Source organism: Bubalus bubalis, chromosome 21 (assembly GCF_019923935.1).
Source record: "Bubalus bubalis isolate 160015118507 breed Murrah chromosome 21, NDDB_SH_1, whole genome shotgun sequence".
Taxonomy (NCBI): domain Eukaryota; kingdom Metazoa; phylum Chordata; class Mammalia; order Artiodactyla; family Bovidae; genus Bubalus; species Bubalus bubalis.
This window is the reverse complement of record NC_059177.1, coordinates 54094403-54118504: the sequence shown is the minus strand read 5'-3', so window position 1 is coordinate 54118504 and position 24102 is coordinate 54094403. Positions and strand designations below refer to the sequence as shown.

The window sequence follows — 24102 nt, the reverse complement described above, 5'->3', positions numbered from 1 at the left end:
GCTACCAATCATTTCAGTGACCAAGTCGACTGCCACAGTATCAGAGTGCCTATGTTCAAGTAACTCTTATGCTACTTAACAACGGCTCCAGAGTGCAACAGTAGTGATGCTGGCCGTTCAGATACTCTCTTACTGTGCCGGATTCATAAGTTAAACTTTACCATAGGTATGCTGTGCTGTGCTTAGTCGCTCAATCATGTCCGACTCTTTGTGACCCCATGGACCATAGATCGCCAGACTTCTCTGTCCATGGGGATTCTCTAGGCAAGAATACTGGAGTTGGTTGCCATGTCCCCTGCCCCGCTTCCAGGGGATCCTCCCAACCCAGGGATCAAATCTAGGTCTCTGCATTACAGGCAGATTCTTTACCATCTGAGCCACCAGAGAAACCCAAGAATACTGGAGTGGGTGGTCTATCCCTTCTCCAAGGGAATTTCCTGACTCAGGAATCGAATTGGGCTCTCTTGCATTGCAGGCAGATTCTTTACCAGCTGAGCTACCCAGGAAGCCGCTATCATAGGTACATCCGTATTTAAAAACAAAACAAAACAAAACACTGTATATGTAGGGTTCTGTACTATTTGAGGTGTCAGGCATCTACGGAGCGTCCTGGAACATGCCTCCTGCAGATAAGCGGGGACTACTGTATTAAAAATTCTTTTCTTATATCTCATTTTTATTCTTAAAAAATTTGAAATTTTAATTATACGTTCAGCATCTATATTTTTCCCCTCAGGATTTATGCAGTCTTGTGATTGGAGTTCCCTCCTCAGCATTTGCATCTTTAAACGAGATACTTCAAAAGCAGGAAGAATTTGTCTACAATCTTAGCATACATTGGTGATTAAGCAGTTAAAAAAATTATCGCACACAAAAACACCCAAATGAACAAAAACCCCACCCGTGTCCTAGCCAGAAAGTTAAAAATGGATTTCTGCAAGGTTGGGATGCAATGACCTTCAATTAAAGCTCCTCACTTAAAGGCACGGCTCTGCTCCTGGGATGCACTTCCCCGCTGGGGCCTGCATTTTTCCTGGGCCCGCTCAGACCCAGGAGGGTCTGTCCAACTCACAACTTTACCTGTGGAACTGACTTTAAGGGGCTGCTTTATTTCATGAAGAGATATTCGGGCCTCTGCTGTTTCTTCCCTGGTCAGTCCATAGGCTTGCAGGAGATCTAATAAAATGAGGTCGGCCCCTGGCACCAGGACAGAGACAGAGAGCCCGCCCCCGCTCCAGTCACGCGCCCCTCCTGGAGCAAGGAGGGAAGCCCTGGCATATACTCACTTGTCCAGTCTTCTTCAAAGCAGTGCAGGAAGTGGAATCCCACCATGATGAGGGCGTGCAAGGAAATGAGAGCTATGTACATCTGCAACAGGAAAGCAGGGCAGACGCCATTGCTGTGAGAACCGCCTGGCCATGCGGGAGCCCGGGACGGGGTGCTTGCAACCTCCCACTCAGGAACGCTCAGGAACACTGAGGGCTGGGCAGGGAGGGGCCGGAGAGCCACCTGGTGATTCCCCCCAGCCAGCCCCCGCCCCTAGGTCTGAGGTACGCGGCCATTCCCTGGGGGCAGTGGGGCTCGGGCTGTCCTGGGGGCTCCGGGCCCGCTGCCTCTTCTCGCTTGAAGGGTCAGGGCACTGACTGCCTGTGGTCCCTCCAGCCCTCGACCTACCTGCAGCTGAGGGAGGGTGGCCGCCTTCTTGGCTACTGAGCTCGACACCAGGCCTGGGAGCCCAGAACACGGCCCTTTGCTTAGAGCTAATCAGCTGGAAGCAGTTTTCTAGACGCTTGAGGGTAGGGCGTGGGAGTGGGCCCGTGTGGAACCAAGGAGAGCTCTGGCAGAAAGGCAGAGGTCTGCGTGGCCAGGCACCGTCCTGCCAGCAGCAAGGCAAATGGCGAGTGCTCCCCACAGGGTGGGGACGGTATTCGGAAGCTGACTTACTGTAAACAGGACGAAGTACTTCTGGTTGTTCTCACCGACACAGTTATTGACCCAGGGACAGTGGTGGTCCATTTTCCGAATGCACCGCTTGCAGACGCTGAAAGAGCCGCAAGGCAGACCTTGAGGGGGGCCCCCACGGAGGCGGGAGGGTCAGGAGGACTCAGAACCCACGCTCCAGCACCACTCATCCCCAGAGGCCCAGTGTTTCACTGCATGTGTGCTGGAAGGGCCTGGAAGGGACAGGACCCCCAAGGTCACAGTCATTCCAGACAGGGGGACAGGTGGCAACCACCAAGGCCTCTTATCTTGTTTCAGAGAAAAAGGCTGGAACTGACTCAACTGAGAAGGACACGGCTCTCCTGAGAGAAGAGTGGGCTGAGACTCTGGTTTACCGAGAGGACAGAAGAAAGAGGCAGTTTCGAAAACCTGACAGGATGAGATGGGATAGAGCTACTCCTCACTTCCCCCAAAGGCCAAAAACCCTAAGGGTGGGCCTGATGGGACTTGCCAGAGTGGTGACGAAATAGAGAGAGACAAAGAGACAGAAAGTGAGCACTTGAAGAGTTCAGAGTGGGGTCAAGAACTGCGTGTCACGGGGCTGCAGGAAGTCCCCCTCTAAGGACCTTTCAGCTCTAAGATAATATCCACTTAGCCGAAAATAGCAGAAGAGTCATCTGAGCTTAAGTGTTGACCAGAAGTCCCACTAATTTGCAAACAGTTATTAACTTGTTGCTGGGATAGTTTTTGGCTTGGGACTATTTGAAGCTATGATATTTGATTTAAAAAAAAATGCCCTCCCCATTCCCTTTTGGACGACACAAGTAACAATCTGAAACAAGAGCACAAAGCTTAAATAGAGGCTTGAAAGCAGCTATTCCCAAAACTCAAGTTCAGGAAGAGCCATCTGCCAACAGATGGACTCATCGAGAACCATTTCTTTTTCAATTCATTAAAATAGGCTCCATAACAATTTATCTTGGGGGCATTACATGTTCAAAACAGTTTGAAATACTGTAAATACAAGCTTGTTGTATATATTTATGAAAGGCCCTGAGTTCACACCAGCGTTTATTTCCACTAGTTTCCATAACCAACTTTATCTTAGGTTCTTACTGAAGTGGGCGGGGGGCTGCAGGAGAGCTGTTCCCAGACTACAGGTCAGGAAGCACAGACCACTCCAAAGGGGGAGGTGTGGCCTTTCGTAAGCCCGGCATGAGCTCTGCTGGCAAGGCAGACCTCCCCCTGCAGGCCCACTGCCCCAGAGGACATGTATAAGGGAAAGTGAGGAGAGATACTGGCTCAGACCAGCGGGGGCGTCATGCTGGTCTCCACCCTTGTTCCTTCCACAGCTTCAGAGGCTTGTGATAACACAGGCCTATGGGAAATAAGCACATTTCAGAGATGCTAGCTCAGCGCCAGCGTCTCCTTGGGAGCCAGAAAGGCAGGGTAAGTAAAGGATGCATGAAAGGGGCAGGGAGGGCGATAAACAGAAGGCCAGGTGCCAGCAGCACCACCTGGTCAACCTCTCTCTGTGTCACCAATTTGGATGAATGAATGAATGAGTAGGTTTTCCTTGTTCCCAGCATACAATCTCGCAAGTCCCGACGAGCAGGCAGCAAAGCTCCCTGCTTCCTGGCCCTCATCCAACACATTCCACCGTGGAACCAGCCCTGTAGACCATCTCTTCCACGTCCTTCCTCAGCTCTGGGGTTTCTTAACCCCCTCCCCATCAAGGGAACCCTGAGGGTGACCACCTCCCTGCTCTAGGCTCTTGAGCAGCTTCTCTTCCACTCACACTATTTTGTAAAAGGGATTTAAGGTGGGTGCTCCAAGACAGTGTGTGCTCAGCAGCAGAGAGGTGCCAGAGCGCCTGGCATCCTCTGAGAGCTGCTAGCGGCTAAGCGAATCTGTCCTTTGCTCTCCCCTCCCAGCCTCCATGAAGAGGCCAAGTGTGAATCTGGGAAGATGGGTTTCACAATGGGTGAGTCTCTCTGGGCAGTCAAATCAGAACACAGCTCGTCCTTCTGGGAGCAGGCAGGAGTACAGCCAACCGAGAGCTGCAAACACTGTCCACAGTGCCGGTCTGAGTCTCCTTCCTATTTGCAGAGACAGGACAGGCCAAGACACTGCCTCCCCCTCTGGCTTACAGATTTGTTCAGAAGCGGGGCTCCCGGGTCGAGTGGTGGCGAACGTGGGTGGGGAGGTCCATCCACGTGGAGGCTTGGAGGCTCTCTTCGGAGGCTGACAGACGCAGCTCAAGAATGCCCAGCCTGAGCGGCTCTGGGACTGGAGCTGGGAGAGCACCAGGGGCAAGGCCTGGGGAAGGTCTGCAGGGCACCAGGTGAAGGATGCTCCAGGCCCTGGGGGAGACCGCCCTCACCTGCCTGGCTACTTCATCTCGGGCACCAGCCATCAGGGGGAGGAGGAAAAACTGTGGGCCTTCCACAGCCCCTGACACCCCACTGACTGGGAACTTACACCCCAGAGCCAGCCTTCTGCCCAGTCCCCAGTGGGCAGGAGGGTCACTGTGTCCCTTCCCCCCGACACAGTGGCCACATGGGCTCCCAGAGGGTCCTCCCTCCACGCTCACCTGGTGAAACCCACCTGCCCTGGCTCCTCTCCCGCACCAGCTTTAGTGGCCCTCGTGTGAGCCGCTGTGGCACCGACACGTCCTGAGCCCGCTGTGGCAGTCGCTGAAGGGACCACGGGTCCTCCCTGGAGGTTATTTTGGGTGCTCCTGACTTCAGGGTCCCCCCGGGTCCCTCCTGGTTTCAGATGAGGGAGGGGGCTTCCCCTCCTCCTCCAGGTTCCCTACCAGTATCCATCCCCAAAGCACTTTCCTGGAAAGCCTGGAAGAGCCCGACAAGCTCACCGGATCCCATGAATTCAGGTTTCCTGGGGCTCGTGCCTCCTTCTCCAGGGAGACACAAGGGCCCTTCCTTGGCCCTCAGGCTCCAAGAAGCAGCTGAGGGCTTCTGCCCGCCATCCCGACAGCGGCACCCATCACGCTGTCCCTGTCCTGCCTGGGGAGTAAGCTCCTGGGTCAGGGCCGTCTGCCCTCTACCACTACAGCCCAGAGCCAAGCCTGGGGTTAGCTTAGCAAGGGGCGGCAGAGTGGAGGCTCTGGCACTACAGACGAGGAGACAGGCTCCCCGCCTTAGGCGGGACCCCACCGCGCAGAAAGAGAGAGGAGCACAGCTAGTGGGTCCCAAGGGGACCACGCTCTGCATACAGGCTTTCATCTCACACCTCATTCACTGTAATTACAATTATAAGCGAAAAGGACATCTCCAGCATTCTGGTCCCAGCTCAGAAACAATTTGGAGTAAGGCTGTGCCCAGATGGGCTTCCCTGGTGGCTCTGATGTAAACAATCTGCCTGCCGAGCAGGAGACCAGGGTTCGATCCCTGGGTTGGGAAGATCCCCTGGAGAAGGGCATGGCTACCCACTCCCGTATTCTTGCATAGAGAATTCCCTGGACAGAGGAGCCTGGTGGGCTAAAATCCACGGGGTAGAAAAAAGTCGGACATGACTGACTGACTAAACAACAATAACAACAAGTGTTCAAACAGGGCACGAGAAAGACAAAACAAGCTGGCAGGGGCCTAAGCAGCCCACGGCGGTCTCAGCCTGTGTGTGTGTGTCCATGTGCGTGTGTGTGTTGGGAGGTGGGGAGGAATATGAGGTTTCACCGAGGTCAGACATTTCCACCTGCTTGTGCAAAAAGAACCTAACACATAAGCCTAACGCCCTGACCATCCATGTCAGCATGAGCTGCCCACCCCGAGGACTTCCACATGCTTCTGTGGTCCTCGATGTCAAGAAGAAAGCAGCCTGGCTGGAAGGAAGACCCACTCACAGACCACCAGGCTGGAACGAACACCTACAAGTCGATGTCAGGGAATATGCATGGTACCCATCAGAGCTGAGGGCAAAGAGATGGTTTTAAATTCCACAGACTCTTCTGGGAGGAGAGGAAGCAGAGAGCTGGGCACAAACAGTGGCCCCTTCACCTGAGCAGAGGACTGATGCCCACTCTCTCCAGCAGGGCAACAGGCCCCTCAGCTCCACCTGCCACAAACCCAGATCTGTCTAGTGTGCTGGGGACTGCGCTCACCCGAAACCGTGGGTGCCTAGATGGCCCAGGCCACTGCGAGCCATCACCAAGGACTGGCTGTCAGCACACGTTTCCCGAGACAGGAACAGGCCACGCACAGGCATCGTCACTCGAGTTTCTCTGAGTTTGAGTTTATCTGAGTCAGCGGCTTTTGTTTGGCCCAGGCCGATTTGTTTACTAGCACTCAAGAATTCCTCCCTCGGATCATCCTGCGAAGGGAGGAAGTGAGGAGGAGGCGGTGAGGAAATGCCTGGCGGTGGGGAGGAAAGAGAAGAGGACCATGTGGTCGCCCGAGTGCTTTCTACAAAGCTCACCCTTCCCTGTGTCTGGTCCAGCCTGTGTAAACCCAGCACATCCCCAGCGCTCACACATTCCTCCACTAACAGACAGACATTCATACTGAATCCTCACAAGCTAGGAGGAACAACCCTTTCTATAAAGGAGAGACCTGAGGCTCTGAGAGATGGTCCCCGGTATGACCGGGACAGCACTGCCATTCCAGTGCTGACCAGAGCATCGCTCCACCACACCGGGATGCCCTGAGCAATCACGGCACCCGGGAGGTGGAGGCAGCTGGCTTTCCAAGCCTCGGGGGAAAGGCTAGCTGGGTGCCTCCCTCTTTGAATTAGTTTCTAATACAGATCTCAGAAACAAGCTGACCCAGTGACAGAAGACCCCACAGAAGATGGCAGTTCTCGTGGCCTCTGCCCATGCTCCTTGGCCCTTACCCTTGAGAAGCAGCAAGTAGCTGCTTCTCACTCACTTCCTCCTCACTTCCTCCCTTCGCAGGATGATCTGAGGGAGGTATTCTTGAGTGCTAGTAAACAAATCGGCCTGGGCCAAACAAAAGCCGCTGACTCAGATAAACTCAAACTCAGAGAAACTCGAGTGACGATGCCTGTGCGTGGCCTGTTCCTGTCTCGGGAAACGTGTGCTGACAGCCAGTCCTTGGTGATGGCTCGCAGTGGCCTGGGCCATCTAGGCACCCACGGTTTCGGGTGAGCGGAGTCCCCAGCACATCAGACAGAGCTGGGTTTGTGGCCGGTGGAGCTGAGGGGCCTGTTGCCCTGCTGGAGAGAGTGGGCATCAGTCCTCTGCTCAGGTGAAGGGGCCACTGTTTGTGCCCAGCTCTCTGCTTCCTCTCCTCCCAGAAGAGTCTGTGGAATTTAAAATCAGGGCTTCAGCTCACTCTCTCAGACAGACGGAAAGACAGACAGCCTTAATTCCTCATCCAGGGAGAGTCGATGCTATGGCGAAGCCATCTCTGGGGCTGACCATGGGAACGACGATGATGAAATGGGGTGGGCTGAGGTGCCCAGGACACAGCAGCCGTCGGGAGCCGACCCCGGCACCCGGATGTGGAGACTGACCGCCTTCCTCCGAGAGGTGGGCAGCACAGCCCACACAGAAAAGACACCTTTCAGCCACCCGGACCTCTCACAAAGCCCAGACGCTTCCACAGCGTCAGGCTGACGATACCTCCTGATGCTGGGAGGCGGCTCGTTCCTCTGCAGCCCCTCTCCAGCCCCCACACACACTCATGTGAGAAAGGGAGCAAGTGACAGGCTTGTATTTCTGTAATTTAGCATTAAAGTCCTCTTGTCATGATGAAGCGCAATATTTACCTACAAGTTTTTTTTCTTTTTAGCATAGAAGACTCAAAAGAACAAAGAAATCTGAAAATCAAAAAGGAAAAATCACTGCACATAAAATGGGGAAATGGCTTTTTTGGTCTGACCTCTAGAAGTTTAGTTTTTAAGAAAAGTTGTTCTTTTCCTTCAAGGATAACGCCTTCATTTCCCTGTGGCCATCCATGTTAGTATGACCCGCCCACCCTGAGGACTCCCACGAGCGTCCACGGTCCTCAATGCCAGGAAGAAAGCAGGTGAACTCTCCAATTTCTGTGAAACTGGACCTGCCCCTCAAAGATGTCAGGCACTAGACATGCCCAGAATGACTTTCTAAAGCTTTACCTCGAGCACCCTTCATACAGTAATAAAGCTGTGAGGTAGGAAGGGCAGAAATCAGCTCAGTTTCAGACATGGACACGGAGCGGAGATGGGCGAGGGCCTGGGTGGGGCCCTCCAGCCAGCATGGCAAAGCTGACTCGTGCGATAGGTATCCTGGGCCCAAAGCCAACACCCTTGCCAATCCCTGCCCTCCTGTGGAGGCGGGAGGGACAGCTGCAGCAGTCAGTCTGTGCCCAGAGCGGGGCATGTTCAGAGTCCTGTGGGTGACGGCACGCGTCGGGGCAGTGTGGCGGGCTATGCTGGGGGCAGGGCTGGGGGCCGGGGGCATGGCGTACCTGCAGTGGTGCGCTCGGTCAGGCTTGATGCTGCAGCACTTGGGACATTTGTACACCACCTGCCCAGGCTTCAGCTGTAAACTCTCGATGAATTCTTTAGTGGCATTTCCTTTGGGGACTGCCCCCTGTAAGGAAGAGAGACGTTGGGGTCAGGCTAGGGGTGCCCTCGGTTGTGACACACCACGGAGGCGGCCGTCATTCAAAAGTAGCAGCTCCACGCAAGGGGACAGGACATCTTCATGCCAACAACATGTGGATTCCGTTCAGAGTTATGCCAACACCGACGATAAGAATCTACCCTGGGAAAATTACCCTAGGAAAAGTGAATAATTGTCCACACTGGACAGTTACATCATTTCTGATGACCTTCTATTTCCATTCTACTAAAACTGTTTTCACTGAATGCATCCTCTCCTATGTATCAGTAAATATTTCACTGAGGATCTGACTCATCAACTACTATTTTGGCCTACATTAGATTTCCCAGGGACTGCTTCAGTTCTTGCAAATGTTCACTGGGGATCATCACATCAAACAGTCCAGTTCACCCAGGTCAAAATTCACAGCTCTGAATGTTACTGAATCAAGTGTTATCTTCTTTTTTACCAGGACTATTGTCATGGATTGGTAATCTGTGTTTAGTTCTTAGGAATCCATAAATATTCAAATATTCAACGTGCTCTCCACACCAAGATGCTGAAAACCAGACGTGACCCAGGAAAATGATCAGCTCTGTGGTGGTGGGGAGGCTAGGGGTGGAATGAAGTGGGGTGAGGGTGGGGCATATAGAGATGCTAACCTTTGTAATTTTTTTTTTTTTAATTTACAAAGCTGGGAGGTAAACACATGAATGGTCATCATATTATCCTTGACACCCTTTTGACTGTCTCAAGTATTTCATTATAATTTTTTCTAAAAGTTCAAAAGAGAAGTAAAAAAGAATCTGGTCTGCAAAATACAGATACCAGATACCAGAAGAACCCATCACAGAAATTTTAAAAGCAAACAAACTTTGGTAGGCAAGGACTACCTGGTACATACAAGGTCATTTAGGACAGAGTTGGGCAAACTTCCCTGACAGTAAAAGAATCCACCTGCAATCCAGGAGACCCAGGTTCGATCCCTGGGTTGGGAATAGCCCCTGGAGAAAGCAATGGTAACCCACTCCAGTATTCTTGCTTGGAGAATTCCGTGGACAGAGGAGCCTGGTGGGCTACAGTCCATGGGGTCACAAAGAGTTGGACATGAATGAGCAACCAACAGTTGACATCAAATATACCATAAAAGTACACAGTTATTGACACAGGAAACATCTATGATACACTGTTAAAGGGAAAAGTAGATTCTCAAACAGCAAGTAGACTACAAGCCCATTTTGGTAAAGATCACACTTACACAAATACAGACACACATGTGCGTGTCAAGTACTAATGGTTATCTCATGTAGTAAAATCACAGTAATTTTAAATTAACTTATAACTATATTTCTTAAATATTCCAGTATGAACATGTGGCTTCTACAATAAGGAAAAAAAACTCATTTGAAAAACCAGAAAGATAGATACTCAGGAAGGAGCTATCCAAAGCAGGAGTGTGAGCAACTTTGCTGAATTTTGTAACCGAGGTGCTGTGATGTGTCTCATCCTGAGACAGCTGAGGGTCCCCCTTAAGGCACCAGTTGGAGCATCAGGGTCTGGACGTCTTCAGAGGCAAACCAGGGCCCAGACCACCCTGATGGACTTTGAAAGGGGCCTGGGAAGGGCGCTGACCCAGGAAGAAGGGTTGCAGGAAAGTCCAGAGGACTGTATTTTAAATTCTCTTTAATGTAAAAAAGCAACTGAGTTTGGGCAACCACGTGACCTTTCATGGATCCTGAAGCCAAAAACCACATCTGGCAGTCACTGTTGTCACGTGTACGAGAGAAAAGCACTAAGAACATCGTCTCCCCAAGGAGATGAGGCAATGGGGCGGTTTTCCTAAATGCAAGTTGCTTTTGGTTTTTCCCCTAGGTCCCGTGTTTAAGGTCCCTGCCACCAGAATTTGCTGTAAACCTCAGGAGACCCCTCTCCCCCCATAAAGGCTACAAGAGCTTTACAGCACCAAGGGCAATTGGAGCTGTCTTTTGGTCTTCTCATTACCGCCTGCTATTCTAGACCCCAGCCAGAGAAACATCGATTCAAGAGCACAGCCTTTTTTCCAAAAGTTTCCCCTCCGTGGAACTCCCTCTTGCACACATCTCCTTGGAGGCACACTCCCATCCAGGCGAGACCCCACCCACCCAGGAAGCCCCCCTCGCAGAGCTAGAGACGAGCCCGACCAGTCCCTGAGCTGAGGGATCCGTCCTTCCTCCCTTTCTCTGTCCTTCTTTAAAAACAAACAAACAAACAGGCTCTTCTGGGCTCATGTCTGCAGATTCCAGAATGTACTGGTTCATGGTAAGGAAGTTTGTTCCATTTGATTCTTGATAAAACGACACGGAGTTGGAAGGCCCGCCGAGACATTTCTGCCGGTTGTCGCACGGTTGTCACACTTGCACTAAGAGAAACACCCTCCACGTCCACCCGCCGCTTAAATCTCACAGGGATGGCTCCAGGCTTCCACGTTACCGCACCCGGCGGAGCAAAACTTACTCATCTTTTCCTCATTTCCGAAGTAATACTTGTTCACGACTTTTAAAAATGCAGAGAGAAGAGAAAATTAAAACGGGGAAAGCCGTTTTATTTTCTGATTCTATCATTCAAAGATTAGTACTACTAACATTTTCGAGTACAGTCTTCCAGTCTTTTCTCCTTGTACACAGTAAGCTGTGTGTGCTAAGTCGCTTCGGTCGTGTCTGACTCTTTGCCACCCCATGGACCGTAGCCCACCAGGCTCCTCTGTTTCATGGGATGTCAGGCAAGAATACTGCAGTGGGTTGCTCTGGCCTCCTCCAGGGTATCTTCCCAACCCAGAGGTCGAACCCACGTCTCTTACACCTCCTGCATTGGCAGGTGAGTTCTTTACTACTTGTGCCACCTGGGAAGCCCACATGGTAAGCTACAAACACTTTTTTAAAAATCTATACACCCATAAAAAATGCTCATAAGCTTCTAAAACCAATTTCATCCTGCAGTGGAATCCATTTGAATCTGGGGGCAGGAGGCATGATATGCCTCCATCATCCATTCCCTTCAGTGGCTAGCCCAAACTTCCAGTACCTTCCTCGACCCCTACTCACTTCCCTGTCCATGTCAGAGGAAACTGAGGCTGCTGAAGTAACCCCCTCCAGACTCCTCCTCTCCCTACCCCCATCCCTGGACACCCAGGGGCTCATCCGTCTACCTCGGAGCTTTCCCTTCTTTGAGCTCTTAGAGGAGCCTCCAGGCTCTCCCCATCACAGCTAAGCTTCTCCAGGGTTGCGTGTGCTCTGCTCACCCCTGACTCCGTTTCATGCTCTCTGGCCCCTATTGCCTCCGTAACAGGAAACCGCTCTCACCAGGTCAATGAGCAACTCCCTGTGGCCAAGTCCCAACGTCAGTCCTCCGCCCTCTCTTACCGGTCCCTTGCCTGTCACTCTCCTGCAGCTGCTCCACGCCCTCGGGGTCTCCGCCCATCCTGGACCCGGGTGTTCCTCAGGGCTCCACCAGCTGCCCTCATCCCCATTCACCCTGCACTCCCCAGACAGCCTTCCCCCGCCACCAGCTCCAACTCGGACTTCTTTTGCAGCTGAACGTCTTTTACCTGGTTGTTCAAAAGCATTCAGGCAAAATAATCCAACCCCTTCCCCTCCTCCCAATTCAACCTGCTAGAACTGACCCCACCCCTTGCTCCCCAAACTCTCCTTCCTATTCTCCCCCCAGCCCCCCGCCCCAGCCCATGGGACACCCATCTGCCTGGTCACTGGGGGTAGAAGCCCACTACTCATCCTCAATTCTTCTAACCCTCCGCCCCACACTCCCACCTACTCCACTGAGTTAACATGATCCCGTGTTACGCCCCGCCTCCAATATCCTCCCCTCCACGCCACGCTCATGGCCTTAGTTGAGCCCCATCACCGTGCGTCCCGGATACTAGAGTCCCCAGGTCTGCCTGCCTCCAGGCTCTCCCTCGCATCTGGCAGCCTCACCTCTATGCCTCCCCCTAACTGTTTTCCAGAGTCAACTTTCTAAAATGTGAATCTGATCATGTTATTCCCTTTGCCTAAAAAAAGCCTTCCCTGGCTCCCCAGAGCCCTCACGTGGTACAGAGTCCAGGCTCCTGGGCAGCGCCCAGGTAAGGTCACTGAGACCCAGCCCTGAACCACCCCTTCAGTGTCATCTCCCTCCTGAGAGCCCCAGCCCCTGGACGAGCCCAGGGCTCTGTGCTCTGTAAGTCTCCCTCTTGCGCCCTCAGGGACCCACACCAGCACCTCCCTCTGGTCTCTCAGGCTCGTCCCTGCCTCCTGCTCGTGTGTCAGATGCTCAGTCGTGTCCGACTCTTTGCAACCCCATGGACTACAGCCCACTAGGCTGCTCTGTCCATGGAATCCTCCAAGCAAGAACACGAGTGGGTTGCCATTTCCGTCTCGAGGGGATCTTCCGGATTCAGGGATCGAACCTGCGTCTCCTGATTTGGCAGACAGATTCTTTACCACCTGGGCCACAAGGGAGGCCCTGCGCCTGCACCAAACCTGGACCACATCCTCTGCCTTCTAACGGCCCCGGGCTACGCCCGAGACAGGGCCATCACCTGGACTTTGTGCTACCACAGTTTCTACTGTCTCTTAACACCTATCATTTAACTATGCACTGATCTCTTCTACATGACTGTACATTCCTGGAGGACAGGGACAATGTCTTTAATCTGCAGCCCAATGAATTGCCCAGGGCCTAGCAGGGAGCAAGTCTTCAATAAATCCAAGCCGAGTTAATAGCGATGATATAACAGACATTTATTGATTGCTTCTATGCCAGGCACACTTCCAAGGGCTTCACTGTACACTGTCAATTAATTCTGACAATAAACCTATGAGGGAGAGACTGTGATGAGGTAACTAAGGCAGAAAAGTTAAGCAAGTTTCTGAGATCATGTGGCTAATAAGTGGCAGAAGCAGGATTCAGACCCAGGTCCAGAATCTAATGGAAATCAGCCCTGAACCTTCATTGGAAGGACTGATGCTGAAGCTGAAGCTCCAATACTTTGGGCACCTGATGTGAAGAACTGACTCATTGGAAAAGACCCTGATGCTGGGAAAGAATGAGGGCAGGAAGAGAAGGGGGCGACAGACGATGAGATGGCTGGATGGTATCATACTCAATGGATGTGAGTTTGAGCAAACTCTGGGAGATGGTGAAGGATAGGGATGCCTGGCATGCTGCAGTCCATGGAGTTGCAGAGAGTCAGACATGACTGAGCAACTGAACAACAACAATCAAAAGACAACTTATGTATTTATTAGATATTTCTATTAACTGATTGAAGAGACCTTTGAATTGCCTTGATGCCATAACACCATTCCCCTGCTAAGAACTGTCTCACTACACGAACATTAAGACTGAAACAGACCCCAGATGATAAGGCCTCCTTTAATTAGTATCCAGGATAATACGATGATATAAAAAGGACACACTTGGAAAGCAGAGGAGACAGGTTACCAAGAGGCACCAAGCATTCCATTTCAGGCAACAAGTACGAAGACTTGCGTACACTGTCTCAGGGGCCACGGGATCACAGCCCCTGCACACTGGCTGGTCTGGGCAGGAGCTCTGCCCCTACCAGGAACAGGTGACCAGCCCTGGACTGAGCTGCAAGGCCACCTGTCTCCTCCACAGAAAGGCAGGGTGTGGGCAACCCCTAAGTTCGTCACCCTCTTCTCTCTGGAGCTAGAAACATATTCTGGCTGGGGTTGATGGATTACTCAGTGGCAGGTATGAGAAGCTGCCAGGCACAAGGGAGAACGTAGCACCCTCCTCAAGCGAACCCTGAGCAAGTCCCTGACCCACCCAGGGAAAGTGCCAGGGCCTGGGGGCCAAGTGCGCGAGGCCCTTCTCTGGCTGTGTCCAGCACTCAGTGCCCACACACACCTCATGGCATTCAGGGCGGCCCCGCACTGCTCGCCCTGTGTTTCCACGGGCCTGACATCATTCTGCCGAGGGACGAGCCTGAGCAGACACCCACTAAGCTCACTGAGAGAGACTCCAGAAGGGACGAGCAACTGCACGCTGCAGTGAGGCCCGTTATTCCAGTTTCGGCGGCTGAAACTCCAGTCGCAGGCCTGCGGTGGTCTCAGATAGTCACGTGAGGCCTGTTTATAACCAGGCGTTCACAGGGCGGGGTCCAAAGGCAGGGAGGGGCACCGGCAGGCAGACAGATGACTTTTCTTTCCCTTCACGAAGTGGTTAAACCGAACAGATTTCTAGTCCTCTTGTTCTCTAATCTCAGATTTGAGGTAATAAACAATTAGGTCCAAAGAGTGGAGGGGAAAAAAAAGGCAACCAATTCTAAGGTTGCCGCCACTGCTGTGATCGTGCAGTGCACCTGGCTTTGGGCTTCCAGAAGACAGGACGGAAAGAAACCAGCTCTCAGCTTTAAGCATTTGCGGGAGACAGACACTGTCCCAGGCCTGAAGCTGTTGTTATTTTTGGGCTGCACTGGGTCTTTGTGAATGGGCTTTCTCTAATTGCGGCGAGGAGGCGCTCCTCTTTGCTGTGGTGTGGGGGCTTCTCACTGCAGTGTGTGCTTGCATCTGTGCTAAGTCACTTCAGTCGTGTCTGACTCTGTGTGACCCTGTGGACTGTGGCCCGCCAGGCTCCTCTGTCCAGGGGATTCTCCAGGCAACAAAACTGGAGTGGGTTGCCATGCGCTTCTCTTGGGAACCTTCCCGACCCAGGGATCGAACCCGCATCTCTTGCGTCTCCTGCATTGGCAGGCGGGTTCTTTACCACTAGGACCACCCTGGAAGCCCTCTCCTTGCAGTGGCTTCTCTCACTGCGGCGCACAGGCTCTATGGCGTGCAGGCTCAGCAGCCGTGGTGCACGGGCTTAGCTGCCTCGAGGCATGTGGGGGTCTTCTCCAAGCAGGGATCAAACCCATGTCCCTGGCATTGGCAGGCAGATTCTTAACCACTGGACCCCCAGGGAAGCCACCCAGAACTACATTTTAAATGGAATCCTTCAGGATTCCTGAGGATTCCAGCATTCCCAGGATGAGTACTTATAACAGGAAAAGGACATGTGGTGAAATCGGGATGGGGCGGGGAGAGAGAAGGAGCCAAGGTAAGAGCTGGAGTCCGGGCTGTCTTCAAGGGGCGGCCTCCTCCGGGCCAGTGGTGCCCCTCCGGACCTCTCTACGTCTGAAGTGTTTAGGAACACTGAGAGCTCCTCTGAGGACATTCCTCAAACACCAGTCTGCTGTGTGTGCCCACACCCCGCCCCCTCCAGGCAGCACCCTCTTACCCCTGCTCAAAGGGGAGCTCCGCCTCCATGCCCGCTCTGCCTCCGCACAGGCCCAGCCCTCTCACCCCGCTGCTCAAAGAGGAGCTCCGCATCCAGGTCCGTCCTTTCTTCCCTTTTCTGTTCAAGCTCTCCGTGGACCCGTTTACAACTACATTGGAGTAAGTGACTGCTACATGGTCCAGAAAGCTGTAGTGGTTGCGACCTGTTCTGATGCTACATTTGGAATAAGAACATCAGAGCTCAAAGTGGTACCAGTAACTGTGGGAGACTATAGGAGGGTTTTTTTTTGGGGGGGGGGGGGGGGGGGGTGTTCTTTTACTAGTAATACTAACAAACCAAAATGATACACAGTGCATACGTTGTTATACACTGTTTGTGCCTTAGGACACAAGTTTTTCTGACCAATATACAATGTATACGTTATGATACATTGTTTATATCCTCTGGGCATAAACTTTTCTGAAAAATTATACACAGCATGAATTGACCTACAAAACATTACAGCCCTACAGGAAACTCCTTAGAATCCTGAAGTGATGTCTTTCTAAAACCAGACCCTGCCTGCAGTGTTAATAAGGAGCCCCTAGTGTCTGCTTCCAGGGTGAGATCTGGGCGTCCAGCTCCGCCCCTTGGAACCTGGCGTGGGGGTGTCCCGGGGCTCTGCAGCCCACCTGTCTCTGTTTTGCATGAGATGTCACCTGCTGGGACGGGGACAGGCAGGAGGCAGCATGAGGAGCCCGAGACGGGGCAGGTCGGCAGGACATGCTCTGAGCTGCTCCCCTTACTGCTATGGGTATTTATTTGACAGCGGCTTTATTGCTTGTTTGCCCAGTTTTCTTTGGAGCCAATGGCAAGACGCACCTCTGAGAAGTTGGGCGGTGTCTGGGATATGACAACTCCAGCTCTCACGAGTTTGGGGCTGGAAGCCGAGCAACAGGCCAGTGAGGCTCATTCTCTCCTGCATCTGACTGCCAGGGGCCAGGCTGAGGAAGACCTGGCGGGGGCACCACGGAGGGGTTAAAGAACTTATGCACGTGAGGGCAGCAGGAGTGCCAGGGCGGAAGCCTCCTCTCCCTCCCGCCTGACATCCAACGCCTTCTATTCATAGAGACCAGTAACCTCCCTCCACACTCTAGGCTCTGACCCCCAATCCCCACCAGCCCCAGACCTGGCTACCTACTGCCCACCTGGCGCCCCTGCTTCCACGTAAAAGACCTGCAGTTTGGCCAGAACAGAAGCCTTGATTTCTCCTCCAAAATCTGATCTCCCCGGGCTCTCCCATCCAACAAGTGGCACCAGCAGATCTCCCAGCTGCTCCAGCCAAGACTCTGGAAGGCACCCTCCCTGATCCCGCACGCCTCCTGCCACTCTGGCGGTTCTCAGATCTGGCTGAATACGAGGGACACCTGGGAGCTCTAAAGCACCCCAACCCCGGGGCCCCACCCCAGACCAATCAGAGCAGAATCTCTGGGGGCGGCCCACGGCATCAGTTCTTTTCAGAAGCTGCCCAAGGGGATTCTAATGTGCGGGCAAACCTGAGCACTGATGGCTTCAAACATATTCGGAGCCCGGCAGCTTCTCCTCCCCCCACCTCACCGCTTCCACCTTGGTCTGAGCCGCCACCACGTCCAGCCTGGCCCACTGCACAGCTCTCACCTTCCTGCTTCTCCCGGCTCCACCTCAGTCCCCCCATCGCAAGCCAGGCGGTACGCTTTTCAAAACCAGGTCACATCACGCCTCTTGGATGGCTTCTCACTGAATTGACGAGAGAGACCAAGGTTCTCACGAGGCCCCAGGCCCTACCCGGCCTGGCTTCCGCAGCCCTCCCCGCCTCTTCCAGCCCCTCTCACCCCCACCCACCACGCTCTGGTCAGCCTGGTGTGAGTCCTGTTTCTCAAACATGCCAACCACGCTCCAGTCTCTGGGCCTCTGCACCTGTGCTCTGTCTGCAGGCTGCTGCCCTGAGCACTGCTTCATGTCACTTAGGACTCAGGGGTCCTTCTCAGATCACCTTCCTCCAAACGGTCTGGCTTCACTCCAGAAAAGTCACCCACCAGAGCCCCTGGATCTTTAAAAGCCCTTTTCGCTTCCTGGAATTGCCTTGTTCTTTCACTTGTTCTTCACTGCCCGACACCCTAGGCCGGGAGGTGGGCAGGAGGGCAGGGATAGCGGTCTGCCTTGCTCACAGCTGAACTGGCTGCTCAGGACCCTGAATATGGTAGGCACCCAACACAGACCGGCATTCATTTGACCCCAGCCCGCAGTGCCCGCTCACCGCTGCCGGGGATCCTTGTACAGTGGCAACCTGATCTCATCACTCCTGTGTTTAAAATCCTCAGTGCCTCTTGATGGCCCCCATTATCCCACTCCTACCCCACTTCTTTGGCACTCTGGCCACGTGACCAACCCAAATCCATCCTCCTGGGTTCTCTCCACTGCAGACCACCACACCCCAACACTCGTGTGTCTCTGTGCATGCTGCTCCCTGAGCCTGGAACGCTCACAGTGTCTTCCCACCCCCCCCACCTCACCTTCCCTGCCCCTGTCCACTGTTCTGATCAGAGCTGGCCTGGGCGCCACCTCCTCCAGGCAGCCCCCCTTCCTAAGCTGGTGATTCCTTTCACACCTACTCATGCTTCCTTCTGCCGCAGCCTTCATCACACAGGGTGGACCTCACCTGTCAGGGCACCGTGAGGGAAGAAAGCATGCCCGGGGCCCAGCAGACAGCAGAATTAAAAGCTGAGACAAATAACGTCTTTTAGTCTTGTGTCCCCAGTAGCAAGGGCACTGGGAAAACTAGTGAATGAGCCCGTAAGTTGCTTCCAGTACGGTCAAGTTGATGCTGCTGGGAAAACTGTTCGTACCCTTGTGTTCGGGGGCACTTATAACCTTATACTTCATTTCCGTCAGGTGACAAGTGTTCCAACAATCCCACAAGCAGCGCTAACACTGGGTCAACAGGCCCCCGCCTGCCAGTGTGTGCCATCTCCACAGGCGCATGTGCGAGCAGACTTGTGACCGAGCTGGGCACTGACGTGTGACCAAGCCAGGCAAACAGCTTTCCCCAGGGACGGATTAATGATCCACCCCTGAAACCCCGATCCCCACCCCCCACCCTGAACCAGCAGGAAGTGGAGCTCTTCGAGAAGCCAACCAGTTCAGGACTCAGCATTTTGGCCGCGCCTTCCCTGGGACTCAGAGGAACGAGATCTGTGTGGCAGGGGCCACTGCCCTTCAGAGTGCTTTCCCTTTCCTAATTTAAACACACTCGTCCCACGTACTGAGACAATTAAGCCACAGGAGGTCTTTATCAAATAATGCACTCTCTTGCTTTTCCCATACACAGTAATGAGCGGGAACGGAGGATTTAATACCAGGGTAGGCAACACTCAATAGCCACTTGCACAGCTTGGTATATTTAGCTAAGTCCTTGGGCAGAAAACCGTGGCTTTGCCCATAGATATGCACTGAGAGATGCCTGTCACGGCCTGAAACAGGCCTGTCCAGCTTTTCAGGAAAAGACAAGCCTCGTCCAAGCAAGGTAAAGGCCACTGCCATGCAGGTTTCTGGGCCTGGGTAGGGCTTTAATTTTTAATTTCATCTCCACCTAGCGCCAGTCCTGTCTTCACTAGGAGGCCCCAACCCCACCCAAGCAGCAGCGTGCTTTCTGCTTGGATCATCCGGCCCCAGCCTGCTGGGGCCCTCACCATGCCTTTCTAACCAGAGGCTGGGCTTGCCCTGGCCAGGCCCCTCCCACGGCAGGCTCCATTGATGCAGACACCCACGTATATAAAGTATCGTTCAACCAACCCAGACAGGCCGCGGCACAGATGGGGTCCCCTTGGAGGGGCCCGAGTTTCCCACCCCTGCGGGAAAGAGAACAGGCCCTCCTATTCCCTGCGTTCCCAAGGTCAGGGGGCACATGCTGGCTGCGGCCATGCCCGGGCCAGAGGAGGAGAGTGCGGGCTGGTGAAAACGAGCCCAGACATACTCACGGGGTCCGTCAGCATGGCCCGGCAGTGGGAAGCCAGGGCCAGGAAGGCCAGCAGGTTGAACACAAGCCCGTTGATGACGCTGTACACGTAGTCCCGGGACGGAATCAGCATGACGAAGAGGACCACGAACTCCGCATAGAGGACCAGGAACCAGGTGACGATGGCACAGGCGATGCCACAGCCGTCGCGGATGAACCACATGGTTCCCGCGGGACGGGGGTGGGGAGGCGGGATGCACTTCTCCGGCTGGAGGTACTGCGGCTTCCGCTCAATGTCTCGGAAGTGGTGGGCGGGGATAAGCATCATAAACTATTCTGTCCATACTGGCATCTGGAAGAGAGAGGGAAGGATCCAGAAATGGCGGCATGGTCTAGTCGTCTGGGAGACTTGATGAAGCTACCTTTCCCAAGGGAGCCGTGAGGATCTGGGTGTGAACTTCTAATTGGAAAGCTGCCTACACCTGTTCACTTGCAACGTTGAGTTCTTGTCCCTACTCCTAACCTCTGTGAGACAGGACCACCTTGCCCAAAGGCGTCACGTGACAGATAAAGAAAGGCGGGGAGCTTGAAAATGCCGAGCTTCCCTGGTGGTCCATTGGTAAAGAATCCACCTGCCGGTGCAGCAGACATGGCTTTGATCCCTACTGTGGGAAGACCCCATATGCTGCGGAGCAACTAAGCCCGTGGACCGCAGCTGCTGAGCCTACACTCCAGAGCCCAGGAGCCGCAACTACGGAAACCCGTGTACCTTAGAGCCTGTGCTCTGCAACAAGAGAAGCCACTGCGTGAGCCGCCTGGGCACCGCAACTAGAGAGTAGCCCCTGCACGCCACAACCAGAGCGAGCCCTCGCAGCAACAGAGAAGCAGCACGGCCAAAAATAAATTAAAAAAAAAAAAAAAAAGGCAAACACTTCACCCAAGGTCAGCCAGAGCAGCAGGCGCACACACACTACACCAGATGGGAGGCAGGACTAATAGACATATTCACATTTTGACCTACAAGACAAGGGGTGGGGTGGGTGGTGGAGTACCATGCCCTCTGGAAAAACTCTCTTCATCAGCTACACCGCTGCCTCTACACTGTGCACCGACCCAAGATGCATGCTGAGGCTCTTTGGGTTTGAGTAGGAGCACAGAAGGCCTGGGATTAAGCTGCTCTAACTTACTGCAGTGCATTAGCCAATAGTAAAGGCATGACACTCAGCAGCATGGGGAATGTTCTAGAAACAAGCCAAGCTTGTTTTAGCCCTCTGGCCAAAATGGTTAATTTTCCAGGGAGAAGAGACTCTGAGTTAGGCTCTCCTGTGGTGACGAAGCAAAGTGTAGGAACGTTGGCCAGCAAGCCCAGAGGTGTTTCCCCACCACCTGGCTGTGGGGCTGGGTAAGTTCTGGTCTGCGGACCTAGGACAAGACCCACACCCCAGCCCCAGGCCCCTCCTCAGAACAGGGTAGGTGTGAAGGTCGAGGGAGCTGGAGGTGCCTGTTACACACGCTACGGACCGTAAAACCCTGCACACATCACAGACGGTGTGCACGTCCTCTCTCTAGGAAAGTTGTCCATTCCTCCAGAAGCACGTGCTGAGCAAGGTGCCTGCTCTCTCAAGGCTCCAGCCGAGTCTCTGGAGACAGCCATGAAATCACTAAGACTCGATAACGGAAGCCTATCTGTCCACAGCGTGTGCTGCAAGACAGCAAGTCCAGACTCCCCTCCTCCGGCTCTTTATCTTACACTCTGTGGCCTGTCACTTCACCCACCAGGTTTCTCAGAAACCATGGTGGCCTCCAGTTCTCTGCCAGACGTAGGAGCCGAGGGAAAACCACCCTGGAACACAGTCTCTGAGGCAGGCAGGCGACACCTCAGTCTGTAGAGAACTTGAGTCCCCTCACCGCAGAGGAAATCCCTCAACAGCGGCAATCCCTCAACAGACAATCCCTCTGTCTGCTTTCCTGAAGGACAAGAGTCAGCTCGCAATGGCTTATCCTTGCCCTTTGCCCAATTTTCCTCCTTCCTCGACTGCCCTCACCCCCAGCGAAGAAAGAGGATCTGAACTGAATACAGTACAGTCATGAAAAGTAAGGACGTGTCCAGAAAGCTGAGAGGGGAGAACAGTAACTATGACTCAAGGGACAGACATCCCAGAGTCAAAAGTTGCACAGACTAACGGAAAGAATAAGGCCAGGGCCTCCCCTCCCAGGCTGGCAGAAAAGTAATGGCTGAAAGGCAGGTAATGTGGATTGCGTGCATGTCCAAAGGAACACCGAAAAAAGAATTTAAAAAAAGGAACACCGACTCAACAAATATTCAGAGTGACTATCATATTCAACCAGAGTTTTCCAATAATGCAGCCTTGTGCTCTTCACAAGATAGTGGCGATCGGTGTTGCCAGGGATGACTTCGAAGCATTAGAAGATGCAGGGGTACAGTCTGCAGCACTGAAGAGAAGGGCAGCAGGAGATTTAGAACCGGGGCCATCAGGGAGCTGACCCACGGCAGGGAGATTCTAAACTTCCAGACTCTGCACAACCCAAGCCCAACAAACGAAAAGCTGAAATTTCATTATGATTCAAGAGCTGATCAAGGCTCACCATTTTGACAATGTCCAAATGCAAGGGTTCTCCTGGTTTTTCCTGTTGCTATACTGATTTGTATGCATATCACCCAGGCCCCCACGATTGCTGTCTAAGCTCTAAACCAGTAGGGTTTTATTGGACCACCGCCACACTTTGATTACACATATTATAGGGTCTATGTCTGTTCTGCATTATAATAGCAAGGCTGAGCAGCTGTGATGGAAAGACTCATTAGCTTCAAGTATTTAGTCTGGCTCTTTACAGAAGTTTGCTGGTTCTGGGATAGTTGTTACTCACTAAAAAAAATACAGGTATGCCTTGTTTTATTTCACTTCACTTTATTACGCTACAAGAAACGCAAATACTACATCTCTTTACAAATTGAATGTCTGTGGCAACCCTGCGTTGAGCAAGTCTACTTGTGTCATTTTTCCAACAGCATCTGCTCACTTTGTCTCTACACTTTCATAATGCCCATGACATTTCAAGCCTTTTCATTATTATTTTATTGTTATGGTGACCTGAGATCAGCAATCTTTGATATGACTATTTTGTTGTTTCAGGGCAGCGTGAACAACCCCCCATATAAGACGGCAAACTTAAATGGTGAACGTTCTGGTGTTCTGACTGCTCCACGACGCTGCTGTTTGCCCCTCTCTCTAACTCCCCCTGTGCGTCTCTATTCCCTGAGATACAATAACATTGAAATTAGGCCAATCAATCAGCCTCCAATGGCCTCTAAGTGTTCAAATGAAAGGAAGAGTAGCATGTCCTCTCACTTTAAATCAAAAGCTAGAAATGATTAAGCCTAGTAAGGAAGACATTTCAAAAGCTGAGACAGACCGGCTTGCATGAAACAGTCAAGTTGTGAATGCAAAGGAAACGTTCTTGAGGAAAATGAAAAGTGCTACTCCAGTGAACACACAAATGATAAACAAGCGAAACTGCCTTACTGCCAAATGGAGAGAGTTTTAGTGCTCTGGATGGAAGATCAAACCAGCCATAACATTCCTGCAAGCAAAAGCCTAATTCAGAGCAAGGCCTTATCTCTCTTCATTTCTGTGAAGGCTTCGAGAGGCGAGGCCGCTGCAGAAGAAAAGTCTGAGCTTGGCAGGGTTTGATTCATGGCGTGTAAGTTAAGAAGCCATCTCCATAACATGAAAGTGCGAGGTGAAGCAGCAGGTGCTGACGGGAGCTACGTCAGCACGTCACCCAGAAGGTCCGGCTGCGGCAGCTCGTGAAGGTGGCTACACTACGGAACAGATTGCCAGTGTAGACCGAACACCCTCCATCGGGAGAGGATGCCGTCTAGGACTTCCCGTAGCTCGAGAGGAGTCAGTGCCTCACTTCAAAGCTTCCAAGGACCGGCTGACTCTCTTGTCAGAGGCCAAGTAAGCTGGTGACTTGAAGTTGAAGCCAATGCTCATTCGCCATTCTGAAAATCCCAAGGTCCTTAAGACTCACGCTGGATCTACTCTGCCTGTGCTCTATACATGGAAACAAAGCTGGACCAACAGCACATCTGTTTGCAACATAATTTACTGACTATTTTAAGCCCTCTGTTGAGACCCACTGCTCAGAAAAAAAGATTCCTTTCAAAACAGTCTCTCTCACTGACACATGTGTACTCACCCAAGAGCTCTGATGGAAACAGACAAATTTAGAGCAACGCTTCTACAACTTATATACTTCCAGTGAGTATATTTTCAGAGTCGTTGACTGTATTCTATCTGTCCTCTGACAACTGCTCATTCTTATT

The 24102-nt window shown here is 52.7% G+C and overlaps 1 protein-coding gene across 9 annotated transcripts in view; it reads right to left on the bottom strand.

The window, feature by feature from the left end:
- ZDHHC3 (zinc finger DHHC-type palmitoyltransferase 3) overlaps positions 1 to 24102 on the bottom strand; it is a 51916-nt gene that overhangs the window by 19653 nt on the left and 8161 nt on the right. For 7 of the 9 annotated variants that reach the window (XM_045163913.1, XM_045163915.1, XM_045163920.1 and 4 more), the window contains exons 2-6: positions 19774 to 20103; positions 8367 to 8491; positions 1945 to 2041; positions 1287 to 1368; positions 1081 to 1176 (exon numbers count right to left, since the gene is read on the bottom strand). In XM_045163913.1, coding sequence (XP_045019848.1) covers positions 1081 to 1176; positions 1287 to 1368; positions 1945 to 2041; positions 8367 to 8491; positions 19774 to 20079 — 706 coding nt within the window. In that variant the 5' untranslated portion in view covers positions 20080 to 20103. The remainder of the gene's footprint in view (positions 1 to 1080; positions 1177 to 1286; positions 1369 to 1944; positions 2042 to 8366; positions 8492 to 19773; positions 20104 to 24102) is intronic. The other 2 variants (XM_045163916.1, XM_045163921.1) reach the window with 1 other exon arrangement.